At 52.5% G+C, this 13788-nt stretch overlaps 1 protein-coding gene across 6 annotated transcripts in view; it reads right to left on the bottom strand.

Annotated features, from left to right (window-relative positions):
• Positions 1 to 5613: 5613 nt before the first annotated feature.
• Positions 5614 to 13788, bottom strand: part of LOC115645274 (zinc finger protein 774-like) — a 79937-nt gene continuing 71762 nt past the window's right edge. For 5 of the 6 annotated variants that reach the window (XM_030549660.1, XM_030549659.1, XM_030549665.1 and 2 more), the window contains 4 exons: positions 11238 to 11361; positions 10323 to 10436; positions 9727 to 9840; positions 5614 to 8432 (listed from right to left, as the gene is read on the bottom strand). In XM_030549660.1, coding sequence (XP_030405520.1) covers positions 7273 to 8432; positions 9727 to 9840; positions 10323 to 10436; positions 11238 to 11361 — 1512 coding nt within the window. In that variant the 3' untranslated portion in view covers positions 5614 to 7272. The remainder of the gene's footprint in view (positions 8433 to 9726; positions 9841 to 10322; positions 10437 to 11237; positions 11362 to 13788) is intronic. The other variant, XM_030549661.1, reaches the window with a different exon arrangement.

A 13788-nucleotide genomic window follows, 5' to 3' on the forward strand; every position in this document is an offset into this window, starting at 1 on the left:
GGACTCCAGGAGCCCAGGCCACAGGAATAGGCCCTTAGTGCCTAAGCCTTAAATCCAGCCGTGGGGGGCCATGGGCTAGAGACGTTCCTGCTTCTGTGAGAGGCTTGGGCTGGCGACGTGGCTTCGCCCATAGACAGCAAGCCGCTCTGCTCAGCCTTTAACTAGGTCGAGCCAGGCTCCTGCTTGAGTGCAGCCCTCAGAGCCGGGTGCCACTCAAAGCAACCTGGCCACTGTGCTCCTAGGGAACGCGGCACAGCCTGGCTTTATAGCCCGCAGCCCTGCCCACTTGCCAGCGCACTTCCTGCCAGGGCATTCACAGGGCACAGACTGGCCACACCTGTCATAGAAAGGTGGCAGATTACACCCCACCCCCCAGCTGCTGAGATGAGGCATCTGCCTAGTGACACCTTGCTCACCCCCCACCCCCTCCCTCAAATATCCCACACAAAGAGGCCTGGACTACGCAGCCCTCTGCCAGGGTGGGAGGTAGGTACCTGGGTCTGGCCAGCTGGGGCTGCCTCCTGCTTTAGTCTGCCATCCCCGGGTATTGGGTGATCTAATGTCTGGGAGTGAGAAGAACGGTGGAGGGGGGGGGCACTTGCTGGCATGGTGGGGCCTCACCCATGTGCCTGGGTGGGTGGTGACTGTTAGTCGAAGCAGGACGTGGCAGCCCTTTTAAAGGCCAGTCCCAGGGCAGCGTGGGCTGCCATCGCTAGCTGTGGTGGCTCGTAGAGCATTGACACACACACACACACACACCCGTTTTCTATGTCCTGTACCAGTGATGCCCAGCAGCCCCCGACTCATTAGCGATAGACCCAAACCCATGTGTTGTACTGGGCCTCTCACCCCGCCGCGGCCGCGCAGGTGCCTGACTCAAGCCCCTGACGCTGTTCCGGGTGCTTTGTGACATCCCTTCACTGGGCTCCAGCTAAATGAAGGATTTGGGGCGCTCTGGCCTCAACCACAGGAGGTTCTCAGCCCCAATGGTGAGTGCATGGAGCCTTCCTGCTGCCATTTTAACCAGCAGGCTGCACCCCATGAGGCATTAGTGCCACATGCCCAGAGCCTTGGCTACACTAAGGCACCCAGAGTAGCTTCAACAGTGAGACCTTTAGGGGGGAAAGTCTAGAGTAGGCACAGCAAGGGCTGCCAGGCCAGCCGCTTCCACCAGCACGAACCAACAGGTGACCCCGGTGAGGAAACAAATGACAGGCTAGTGGGAAGGCCAGGAGGTGAGTGAGCAATTGTGCCATGGCCATGGGAGTGTTTTGTCCAATGCTGTTTGCCATTCCTGGTGGCTGTGGGTGAGGCATGAACTGGATGACCTGCAGCCGGCTGCCTGGGCCACCTCACAAAGCCGCCCCCCCACCTTGCAGCAGAGGCCAGACTGAGCGGCCCCTTGGGGAGGGGACACGCCTGCACTGGGCAGGGTGGGGAAGTGTTGCCATACCTGCTCTGTGGGTAAATGTGGGACCTTCCATTGAGTGAGTCTCAGCTGGAACAAAGCCAGCTAAAAACACTTCTTAGGAGGAGCCACTTACGGAAACACCCTGGGGGAGGCAGAGGCCGTGTTGGGGCCAGATGGGTCCAAGCAAGGAGGTACTGCTAGTGCCGCTGTCCAGGAAGGAGTGGGGCTTCCCTGAGAAACCCAGGCCCAGGACAGAGAGAGATCTGGGAGCTAGTGAGAGTGGAGCCTGCTAGGGGCAGAGGCTCTGCGGACAAGCATTTTCCTCGAGAGAAAGGAGATGGAGGGATTTGCCACCAGCAGCCTCACACCAGGGAGCTGCTCATAAGAATGGCCAGACTGGGTTAGATCAATGGTCCATCTATCCCAACAACCTGTCTCTGACAGTGGCCAGTGCCAGGTGCTTCACAGGGAACGACCAGAACAAGGCAAAAATCAAGGGACCCAGCCCGGTGTCCAGTCCCAGCTTCTGGCAGTCAGAGGCTTAGGGACACCCAGAGTTGCGTCCCTGACCATTTTGGCTAAGAACCAGTCATGGACCTGTCTTCCACAAACTTATCTAATTATTCTTTGAACCATTATACTTTTGGCCTTCACAGCATCCCCTGGCAATGAGTTCCACAGGTTAACTGTGTTGTGTGAAGAAATATGTCCTTCTCTTTGTTTTAAACCTGCTGCCTGTTCATTTCATTGGGTGACCCTGGTGTGTTATGTGAGTGGATAAATAATACATCTTCATTCACTTTCTCCACACCAGCAATGAGTTTATATCATATGGGCTCCATTCAGCCCCCAGGGGTGCAGGCCTGCAGTGTGCATCTCTGCGCCCTGGGTGGGGGAACAGATGTACCGTGCCATGTTTATACCTTCCCCCTCCCGCAAGAGTACTGCCTGGGGCGCACTACCCCCTCCCCCACCACTATTGCCTGTAGTGAAGACTGCATGAGGAGGGGTCTGGGCCCACTGTGAGCAGTTGGGTGAGTGGTTTGGACTGTTGTCAATCTGTCCAGCCAGCTCCAGCCACCACCAGCCATTGGAACGTCAGGGTGATACTAGGCCTGAGTGCGAGATGGGGAATGCAGATCTCCTCCCATGGCAGTTTGATCATCAGTAAGTGGGAAAGGGGGAAGTGTTAAGTTCTTCCGACCCTGGATTAATTCATCCGCACGCTGGTGCCGAAGGAATCCATCTACACTTATCACTTGGATCAGCACAGCTGGGAATGGCACCTCTCTACCCAGCCTAGGTCTGCTGCCAAACCCCAGTGTAGATGCAGCTGGACTCAAGGCAGGACTACGTACACTGCTCTCCCGCTATAATGCAGTCCTCAGGAGACACAAAATCTCACCGCATTATAGGTGAGACTGTTTATCAAACCTGCTTTGCCTCCCCTCCAGACACCCCCCCATCCCTAATCACCCCCAGGACCCTACCCAGCCCCCCTGTCCCCTGACTGCACCAACCCCTATCCACCCCCCGCGCCCCACAACAGGCACTCACCGGCAGCGGTGCAAAGTGGGGCAGCCCGGCCCCCGCCCGCCCCCTCTGCCACCTCCCAGCCACAGCACTCCACTTCCTGCTGCCAGTGAGTGCGGGGAGGTTGGGGAAAGGATGGCTCCCCGCACTCACCTGGGGCCCCAGCCTGCTCCGCTTTCCTTGCCCCGGCCCCAGCCACGTGGTTCAGGGGCAGCTGAGGAAAGGTCCTGCACTCACCATGGCTGGGAGCTGGCAGAGTGGAGCTGGCTGGGGCTGGGCTGCTCCGCTTCCCACCACAGGTGAGTGCAGGACCTTTCCCCAGCCACCCCCAGCGACACGGCTCACCTGTGGCAGGAAGTGGAGCCCTGCACCTGGGAGCTGGCGGAGTGGAGTGGGCTGGGGCCAGGCTGCTCCGCTTCCGCCACTGCTGGTGAGTGTGGGGAGGGTCCCTTCCCCCGAGCTCCCTCCCCCAAGTGACACGGCTGGGGCCAGGGAGAGGGAAACAGAGTGGGCTGTCCCAGCCCCCTGCTAATTGCCCAGGGCCACTCTGGGACTGTGGGGCCCACAAAAATGCCCTCCCACAGCTCCTGCCCCCTAGACCTTGGGGGGGAAGCCCCTGCTGGCCCTGCAGACCCTCTGCCCCTTATCAAACCCCTCAGCCCCAGGCTGGCCTGGCACTCTTAACAAGCTGCTCAGAGCAGCGTCTCCGAGTTTTACCGCATTGTATGCATGTCATGGAGTCCCCAGGCAATGCTCTGGAACTGCTCCCCACAAAGCCAGTCAGGACTTTGGGGAGCCTCCTCTCCCTCGGAGCAGACTGTCTTCAGGGCAAGAACCTCACACGGCTTCCTGGGTCTGACCTTGGAGCATTCAGCATCCTCTGCCCCTCCGTGTGCTTCCCACAGCAAGTCTGCCCTGGCAGGGTCCTGCGGAAAACGCAGGGTCCTGCACCCCCACTTCACAGTCAGATGTGACTCTCAGCCAGCCAGTAAAACAGAGGTTTATTCAATGACAGGAACACAGTCTAAAACAGAGCTTGTACGTACAGAGAACAGGACCACTCAGCCGTGTCCATCCTGGGGGGCAGCAAGCCAGACACCCATGTCTGCACTCACTCCCCATCCCCAGCCAGCCCCAAACTGAAACCCCCTCCAGCCCCTCCTCCTCTGCTGAGTTCCTTTCCCGGGCCAGGAGGTCACTTGATCTCTTTGTTCTCCCACACCTTTAGCATTCCCTTGCAGGGGGGAACGGCCCAGGCCATTAGTTGCCAGGAGACAGAGTGGTGGCCAGAAACTGAGGCACCCACACAATATTCAGAGGAAACATTACAAACAGTCCCACTTTGACACAATGCAAACCCACATTATATCGGGGTAGAAGTGTAATAACTAGACCATCCCTGACAGGCGTTTGTCTAACCTGTTCTTAAAAACCTTCAGTGACAGAGACTCCACAACCTCTCTAGGCAATTAGTTCAGATGCTTAACCACCCTGACAGTTGGAAAGTTTTTCTTAATGTCCAACCTAAACCTCCCACGCTGCAATTTAAGCCCATTGCTTCTTGTCCTATCCGCAGAGGTTAAAGAGAACCATTTTTCTCCCTCCTTGTAACCACCTTCTGTGTACTTGAAAACTGTTGTCAGGTCTGCCCCTTCAGTCTTCTCAAGACTGAACAAACCTAATTTTTTCAGTCTTCCCTCATGGGTCATGTTCTCTAGACCTTCAATCATTTTTGTTGCTCTTCTCTGGACTTTCTCCAGTTTGCCCACATCTTTCCTGAAATGTGGCACCCAGAACTGGACACAATACTCCAGCTGTGACCTAACCAGCATGGAGGAAAGCAGAAGAATTACTTCTCGTGTCTTGCTTACAATGCTCTTGGCTAGTACAGCCCAGAATGATGTTCGCAACAGTGTGGCCCTGGTGACTGCTGATTAGCTTGGCCTGTGTTAGCCCACAAGGTAAACACACAGCAACAGGCAGCTGACAGCGTCTCCCCTTGCCTGGAGATCCAGGCTAGCACACGACTATGGCACAATAGCCAAGTCAGTGCACTGTTTACTATGCAGCATAGATAGGGAACCCCCTAGTGATGCTGGGATTTGGTTTGGGCTCTTCTCCTTCACACCTGCTCATTGCAGAAGGACATGCTGGAGTTCACTAGCCCCTGTGAACAGAACAGCTACACCGAGTCAGACCAATAGTACATCTAGCCCAGTATCTTGTCTTCTGACAGTGGCCAATGCCAGGAACTTCAGAGGGAATGAACAGAACAGGGCATTTTGGAGTGATCCACCCTGTTGTCCACTCCCAACTTCTGACAGACAGAGGCTACAGACAGAGCATAGGGTTGCATCCCTGCCCATCCTGGCTAATAGCCATTTATGGACCTATCCTCTATGAACTTACCTGGTTCTTGTTTGAACCCTGATATAGTCTTGGCCTTCGCAACATCCTCTGGCAAGGAGTTTTACAGATTGACTGTGCATTGGGTGAAAAAATACTTTTTTTTTTTAAACTGCTGCCTATTAGTTTTATATGTGACCCCTAATTCCTGTGTTATGGGAAAGAGTAAATAACATTTCCTTATTTACTTTCTCCACCCCAGTCATAATTTTATAGACCTGTCATATCGCTCCTTAGCCGTCTCTTTTCCAAGCTGAAAAGTCCCAGTCTTTTTAATCTCTCCTCATATAGAAGCCGTTCCATACCCCTAATCATTTTGGTTACCCTTCTCTGTATCTTCTCCAATTCTAATAAGTCTTTTGTGAGAGGCAGTGGCCAGGACTGCACTCACTATTCACGGTGTGGTTGCACCTTGGATTTGTAGCGCGTCATTTTGAGAGTTTCTGCCTTAACTATCCCTTTCTGAACGGTTCCCAATATCCTGTGCTTTGGGTGCTCTAGCTCCTGCTGAAGCACTACAGAACAGCAGTCCAGAATGCACCGATCAGACCCCAGCTAGGCCCATGGCAGACCTGCAAACACAGGTATGATCACAGCTGCTTTGCAGAGAACTGTTACCTGTCATCTCCTCAGGGAGTCAAGGCCCCCAAAAACGAACAAACCCAGCTGTGTAGACAGGCCTGAAAGCTTCAAAAGCTCGTAGCTGAAGGTCTCATTTGAGGAAGGCCTGCAGGCGGCTACTGGGAAGGTAAATAGCTCGTAGCCAGAGCAGATCTTCTGTGTGATTAGCGGGGGAGGGCTGAACCCCCAACCAGACACTCTGTTGTAGTTAGCGCTGCTGTGGCAGATGCAATGGCTGCTCTGGAGAGTTCTCACAAGCACCCACACTACTCCTAGGTCGGGTGATGGTCATCGGAATTGAGCTTGGCTCCAATTCCCCCCTAGCCCTTTTAACTTCTGAATTACGTGTTTTGATCTTTACAGTGAAATACTCCTAGAGTCGGCCTTCCTGCGGCAGAACATCACACCTCACTGACACTCACGCTTTGACCACCCTGCACCCAGCTTAAGTTTATTTTTTGCTGCTGCTCCAGGGTATTTGAGGGTATCACCCCCCCACCAGCTGCAGTGGGAAGCAGGAATGTCACAAATAGAACCGGTCACCAATAGACCAGAAATCACTGCTTCGAGTTTGCCAATCGCTTCCACGGACAGGCGAGCCAGACGCTGCATACCGGCTCTCATCTGCCAGGGAGGAGCTCAGCTTCCATTTCAGGAGGGCTGAAGGTGGTGAGGCTCAGTGGTAAGAGCACAGGTGGCCTGTAGTGTAGACCTGGCTCTGCCCCTGGCTTGCAGTGCAAATGCAGGCACTTCTCAGCCTCACCGCACGTCCGAGCCCCCAGCTGTACAGACTGCGGGAAGCCGTCCAGCACGGGCAAGCAGAGCGCGTTTGTCTGTAGCACCCTGGAGGACAAAGTACTGTTAACCCAGCACGCCTGCCGACGCTCACTCCCAACAGCCTCTGCTCCACTTCTTCAGTCGCGGTAGGAAGTTGTTCACGTTACAGCAGCCCGTAGGCCTGCACTGCCCATCCCTGCAGAGCAGAGCCTGCTGGCGACGTTCCCACCGGCGGTGCCAGTGATCAGGACACTGTTCGTACAAACAAAACAGCTGCGGCCGCTTAGATGCTTCCAACGCATTGTTCAGTCCGTCGTGGGGTCTCTTCCCCAGGTGCGGCACGTAATGGCTGCTTGCAGCTCACATTCAATACGGTCCTGCGTCACCTTGCATTGAGCGCTCCCCTCCCATCTGGCATGCAGAGAGGGCGTGGGATTCACTGCAGTGTTTCACATGGGGCAGATCTGGCTAGTCTCTGGGGGAGGCTCTCCCCGTGCAGCTCCCAACGCAGGGCTCGACCACTACTACCCAGTATTTTCCATTTTCAGGTACAGCAGCTGGTTCTTGAACTCGGCCCCCGCCGTGGCCGGCGTGCCGCCTTGCTGGCTGGCGTGTGTGCACTGGTGCAGCCTCAGGGACTGCTGGCAGCGGAAGCTCTTGGCGCAGGTGGAGCACTGGAAGGGCCGCTCACCCGTGTGGACGCGCTGGTGCTTCAAGAGGTGCTCCTTCTGCACAAAACTCTTCCCGCACTCGCCGCACTGGTAGGGCCGCTCGCCCGTGTGGATCATCTGGTGGCGCACCAGCCAGGAGTGGCAGACGAAGCTCTTGCCGCACTCCAGGCACTTGTAGAGCTTCTCCTTGGTGTGGTTGCGCAGGTGCTTGAGGAAGTAGGGCTTCTGGGCGAAGCTCTTGCTGCACTGGGTGCACCTGTAGGCACGCTCGCCGGCGTGGGTGTCCTGGTGCACGGTCAGGTTGGTGAGGCGGGTGAAGCTCTTCTCGCACTGGGCGCACTTGTACGGCTTCTCGCCAGTGTGTGTGCGCCGGTGCTCCACCAGTGTGGAGAGGCGGCTGAAGCGCTTCTCGCACTCCAGGCACTTGTAGGGCTTCTCGCCGGTGTGGGTGCGCTGGTGCTCCAGCAGGGTGGAGAGGCGGCTGAAGCACTTGGCACACACACTGCACTTGTAGGGCTTCTCGCCGGTGTGGGTGCGGAGGTGGGTGGTGAGCGTGGACTGGTGGATGAAGCCCCTGCCGCACTCGGGGCACACGTGGGCGCGCTCGCCCGTGTGGGTGCGGTAGTGGTTGGTGAGGTTGGACTGCTGCGTGAAGCCCTTGCCGCACTCGGGGCACACGTAGGAGCGCTCGCCCGTGTGGGTGCGCTGGTGCTGCACAAAGTGCTCCCTGCGGCTGAAGCACTTCCCGCACTCGGAGCAGAGATAGGGTCGCTCTGTCACGGGGGCCCCCAGGCACACGGTGCTGGCTTTCAAGGGGCTGAAGTCTCTCTCGTGCTGGGTGGGTTTCTCTGGCATATGTACTGCCAGGGTCATGTCTGGACCGTTGGAGGGAAGGCCGTGCTCAGCACTGTGGTAAATATTCTCTTCCGGTCTTTGAGCTGCAGTCCAGTGTGGCCCCAGCTCCTGTGAATCTTGCTCCTTGTTCTTCTCGTGGCTGGTGAGCCAGGTGTCGGCTGGAACAGCAGGGAAGGCAAATGTAATTCACAGGGCAGACTGGGAGAAATGAAACTATGCTGCATAAAGAGGTGGGGGGAACCAACTCTCTGGCCATGCATCAGAGACCAAACGAGGGGGAGGCTGGGCCTCTGGTTACAGCACTAGAGTCCTTCTCTGCCACAGACCTAGGGCAGAACACAGCCTCTACCTGCCTCACTTCCCATCTGCTAGTGGGGGACAGCAATCCTGCCCTATCGCCCAGGGCCGTGGGGAGGATAAAGACACAGCTGGGGAGGTGCTCTCCATAAACCACCCCAAAACTTCCTCGTCATCCATCTTCACATTTCTCCGCAAAACTCTCCTTCGGCACACCACCATGCAGCCTCTGACACACAGGCTGCATGGCCTGTCATACGGACCAATATTGTCCCTTGTTCTCCTGTCCTCCCCCATCTGTTTGTACCCACAGGTTGTCTCATCTTACGCTTAGATTGTAAGTCCCTCAGGGCAGGGACCAACTTTTTGTTCTGTGTCTGTGCAGCACCTAGCACAGTGGGGTCCCGATCCAGGACTAGGGCTCTTAGTAGCCACAGTAATACAAATAATTACTACCAATCAAATGAAGATCCTGCGGGACTCAGACACTACAGGGATGGGGCTACCGAAGAGACAGACCAATAGTTCGAGATGCAAAGGATGTTGGCATGTCTTTGGGTACAAATCCTCCCTGCCACACAGGCAAGTAAGGTAATGACTGATTCTATCTGGAATCACTACAGAGAGAATTCTCCCTAAATCCCGACACGGGGAGACACTTCACAGAGGGCCAAGCTCTGCCCTCGAACGTGCCCATGCAGCTCCCGCTGACCACACGAGCATGCACTTGAGAAGAACTTGCTCCAGCTCCTAGTGCCACTTGGAGCTGAGAGTCACCAGGCGAGAGAGCCTAAGGCAGAACATTTCTTGTCCCTGATCCCTTCCAGTCAATCTATCCATGCATTTCTACCATGCTCCCCTCCAGGACTGCCTCTGAGCACCCCAGCGGGTTATCAGCACAGCAAAGTCCCACAGCTGGTGTCACTCCCACCCCCAAAGCAGTCCTGCTAACGTGTCCCATCTGAAACTTCAAAGGGATAAACTGTCCTGTGGGGCATGCAGCATTCTTCTTCCTGCTGTGACTGAGGCCTGTCACAGAGATCACGCTGCTCACGCTGGACTACAGGAGAGCTTTACAAGCGTAACGCTTTTCTTTGCGCTCCTGCTTTTAAACGGGACTGCCAGGATTCAGAGACAGCTGGGCCTATCACACACCTGCCATGGGCTCTGTAGGGGCTTCTCTTTCTTCTGCATCCTGCTGCTCCTCAGCAACTGGCTCTTCCTCTTGTTTAATCTCAGCGGAGGTTTCGAGGGTAGAAATCGCAGACGCTGTTCATTGAAAAGAGAACTCAGTGAGGGCTTTCTAACAATCACTGCCCGACAGGACATAAATAGCTTGTGCTTCCCGGGGGTCGCTGGACAGCAAAGACTTGCCCCACATGCAGCCGAGCCAAGTCCTATTGCTAATGCAGCCCTCACTCCTTTGGAAAATTGTTCCATAAACCTTTCCAAATGAGCCCAAGCCCCAAAACCTCCATCTCTGGGGCAGGCAGTCACTGAGTAGAAACCTGCCTTGCTAAAGAGGATCTAGAGGAAACAAACCAAGTGGTTAGGTGCACTGACTGGTCCGCACACTCAACAAGGAGGGACTAGAGCCAGAAATAGTTTTGACTGCTAGAGACAAAATCTGACATAAGAAAACTACTGATTTTTTTTTTTAAAGCAAGCAGTTCCAATGGCAGATGGAGGCTTGCTGAAATTACAGCTGCTTGCTTCACCGGCTGTTTGAGTCAATTTCAGCCAATCCTCACCTGTGCTGGGATCTGCAGCGGTTTCTCTTTCCTCCGACTCCCGCTGACCCCTCACACACAGCTCTTCTCCTCGCTCAATTCGGGACAGGATGTCAGGTTTGGAAATTGCATAGTCTGTTTATGGGAGAGGACATAGCGGCTACTAATAAACAGATAACTTACAGCAAAGAATTGTGACTTGTTTTAAATCAATCCCCTTCTATCCCTGGAGGCGATCTGTAACCTGAGTAAAAAGCAGCCCCTGTGTAGCACCTCCTACGCAGGATGTCGAAGCACTTCACAAAGAGCGGATGAATCTCAGCCACCCAGAAGCCAGAGGAGTATTGCCACTGCATTGCACGAAGGAGGGAAGAGAGCAAGTGACATGCCCAAGGTCACATAGGGTCTGTGGCACAGCTGGGACCAGAACCAAAGTCTCGAGTTCCAGCTCTGAGTTTAGTCCCACCATCATCATTCCCTTATGTAGGGACATCGATTACTTGCACTGCTTCTCTATGACACACCTTTTATACAGCTGAATTTACCACACCCCACACAGCATCCGATTCGCATCTCTCATGCACACATGTAAGTTACAGGTGAGTGAGTACATCGATTCCAACAGGAGTTATACGTGTGTTCAAATCAAAGCGATCAAAATCAGGCCCACAGAACACAAAGGGTTTTCCACATACAAGGGCTGAGCCTATGAGTAAAGACAACTGCTATTCATGTCTTCAGAGCACCGAACACTGACCACCGCCACCACACTGTGCATCGGCTTTCTGCCATGACAAAACTGAATGCAGGCAGGCAGGCAGGCGTGCACAGCCCCAGAACTCACAGGAGTTTGAGAACACCGCTCAGCTGGTGGAGTCCAGCCAACACTCCAGAAGTCAAGCATTTTCTAATAAATAAGTGGAAAATGTTCCTTACCCAGTGAGATCATATATTCATAATTCCCCTTCATCACATTCTTGTACAGCTCCTTCTGCCAGTCTTCTAAGTTCTCCCACTCCTCCTGGGAGAAGACGGCGCTGTCATCAAACATCACCGGCACCTGACATCAAACGTTCACTTAGCACTTGGCTTTAACTCACATCTCTTATACTTGTGTCACTAATATATAAAACAGATCGAGAGTGCCTAAAAAAGACAACTAGATTTAATGCAGAAATGGGCATTTTTTTAAACACACTGTTTATGTTACAATTTAATGTTCATTATATTTGAAAGAACAATAGTAAAACGATGCAACAAATGAAAACAAAAGGGGATAGAATTCACTGAAAAGTATGCCTTGTTTTGTGGAAAGTAACCAATTCGTCTCCAGTTGCATTCCAGACTGTTAAAGCTGCTTTACAGCACAGTAAGGTGCTGAGTTTTGAGTTATGAAAAGCATGTTGGAAACACCTTTTCTAGGACATCTGCACGCTGCACTCGGACAATACACAATGGGCGCTAATACGAGAACCTGGACATGCTGCTGTAAATCACAACAATCCAAGTCGTAACACTGGGAGCGGAAGAGGGATTATTTAGCTTGGGAATGAATTATGAAAGGAAGAGAAGCCAGAGACGACATCATCAGCGTCAGAGGGATGGTAAGGAAAAGGGACTCTCTGTTAGTGTTCATTAAAAAATAATTCCCCTAGCTTTGGCTGAGGAAGGACTCCCGCAGGTCTGGGCAGCGAAACACCATATCTTTATCTGAGAAGTTAGTGTCTGTGTATCATCATCTGCAGGAAGCCTTCTAGAGACCCTTTAGAGGATCACAGTTCAGAGACAAACTGCAAAAAACAAAGCGTCTGCTTCTGGCTGTACAGACAGGCCTCAGTACAGGGAACCAAGGAAAATGAGTCCAGACATACCTGATTCGACGTCTTTCAAAGCTACGAGAGCTAGACACACTCAGGCAGGGTCATGGGGGGGACTGGATCCTAGGCTGGGGAGGGAGTGTGGGCACAGCAGACAGTCTCCTGGAGGCACAACTATGGCCTGAGGCACTGTTACCAGCACACTACCAACAGCTGATCTCAGTAACTTACCCTTCCCTGGGAGCAGCATAGCTCTTGGCACAGTGCTTCTCTCCTCTCTGAACATGGATTCTTTGGCTGGCCTGGAGGTTAGGGGTGCTACCTGTATGCTCAAGAACAAAGGACCCTCTGCTCCCAAGAGAGGATAAACTCACCCCAACAGCCAGCACGAGAGGGCTGCAGTGGGAGTTGGGGTTCTCCTGATAAGAGCCCCAGATGGACAGTACAGGGACGATTTCTAAGCAACTATCCAATGAACCCTCCAGACAAATATGACTAGCTAACGCTAGTGGCTAATCAAGGCACTGACTCTATTCAACCCATTTTGCAATGGGGAATCAAAGGGCTTCTGAATCAGAGATATGAAAAATCTAGGACTATCAATTAATCGTAGTTAACTCAAGCGATTAACTCAAAACAAATTTACTTGATTAAAAAAATTATCTCAAGTAATCACAGTTTTAATCATACTATTAAACAAGAATATAATACCAACTGAAATTTATTATATATATTTTTGGATTTTTTTTTCTACATTTTCAAATACATTGATTTGAATTACAACACAGAATACAAAGTGTAGAGTGCTCACTTTATATTTTATTACAAATATTTGCACTGTAAAAAAAAGAAAAGACAGTATTTTTCAATTCCCCTAATATAGGTACTGTAGTGCAATCACTTTATCGTGAAAGTGCAATTTACAGAAGTAGAATTATTTTTTTATGTAACTGCACTCAAAAACAAAACATTATAAAACTTTAGCACCCACAAGTCCACTCAGTCCTACCTCTTGTTCAGCCAATCGCTAAGACTAGCAAATGTGTTTACGTTTACGGGAGATAATGGTGCTCACTTATTTACAATGTCACCTGAAAGTGAGACCAGGCGTTTGCATGGCACTTTTGCATGCCAGCATTTGCATGGAATTTATGTGCCAGATACGCTAAACATTTGTAGCCCCCTTCATGCTTCAGCCACCATTCCAGAGGACATGCTTCCATGCTGATGACAGGTTCTGCTCAATAATAATCCCAAGCCGTGTGGACTGATGCATGTTCATTTTCATCATCTGATGCCACCAGCAGAAGGTAGTTCAGATTCTGTAGTTTCTGAATTGGAGGGTTGCTCTTTTAAGACTTCTGACAGCATGTCCCACATCTCGTCCCGCTCAGATTTTGGAAGGCACTTCAGATTTTTAAACCTTGGGCTGAGTGCTGTAGCTATCTTCAGAAATCTCACATTGGTACCTTCTTTGCATTTTGCCAAATCTGCAGTGAAAGTGTTCTTAAATCAAACAATATGTGCTGGGTCGTCATGTGAGACTGCCACAAAACATATGGTAGAACGTGGGTAAAACCACAGAGCAGGAGACATACAATTCTCCCCCAAGGAGTTCAGCCACAAATTTAATTAACACATGTTCTTAACAAGTGTTATCAGCATGGAAG

The sequence above is a fragment of the Gopherus evgoodei genome, chromosome 2 (assembly GCF_007399415.2).
Source record: "Gopherus evgoodei ecotype Sinaloan lineage chromosome 2, rGopEvg1_v1.p, whole genome shotgun sequence".
Classification (NCBI taxonomy): Eukaryota; Metazoa; Chordata; order Testudines; family Testudinidae; genus Gopherus; species Gopherus evgoodei.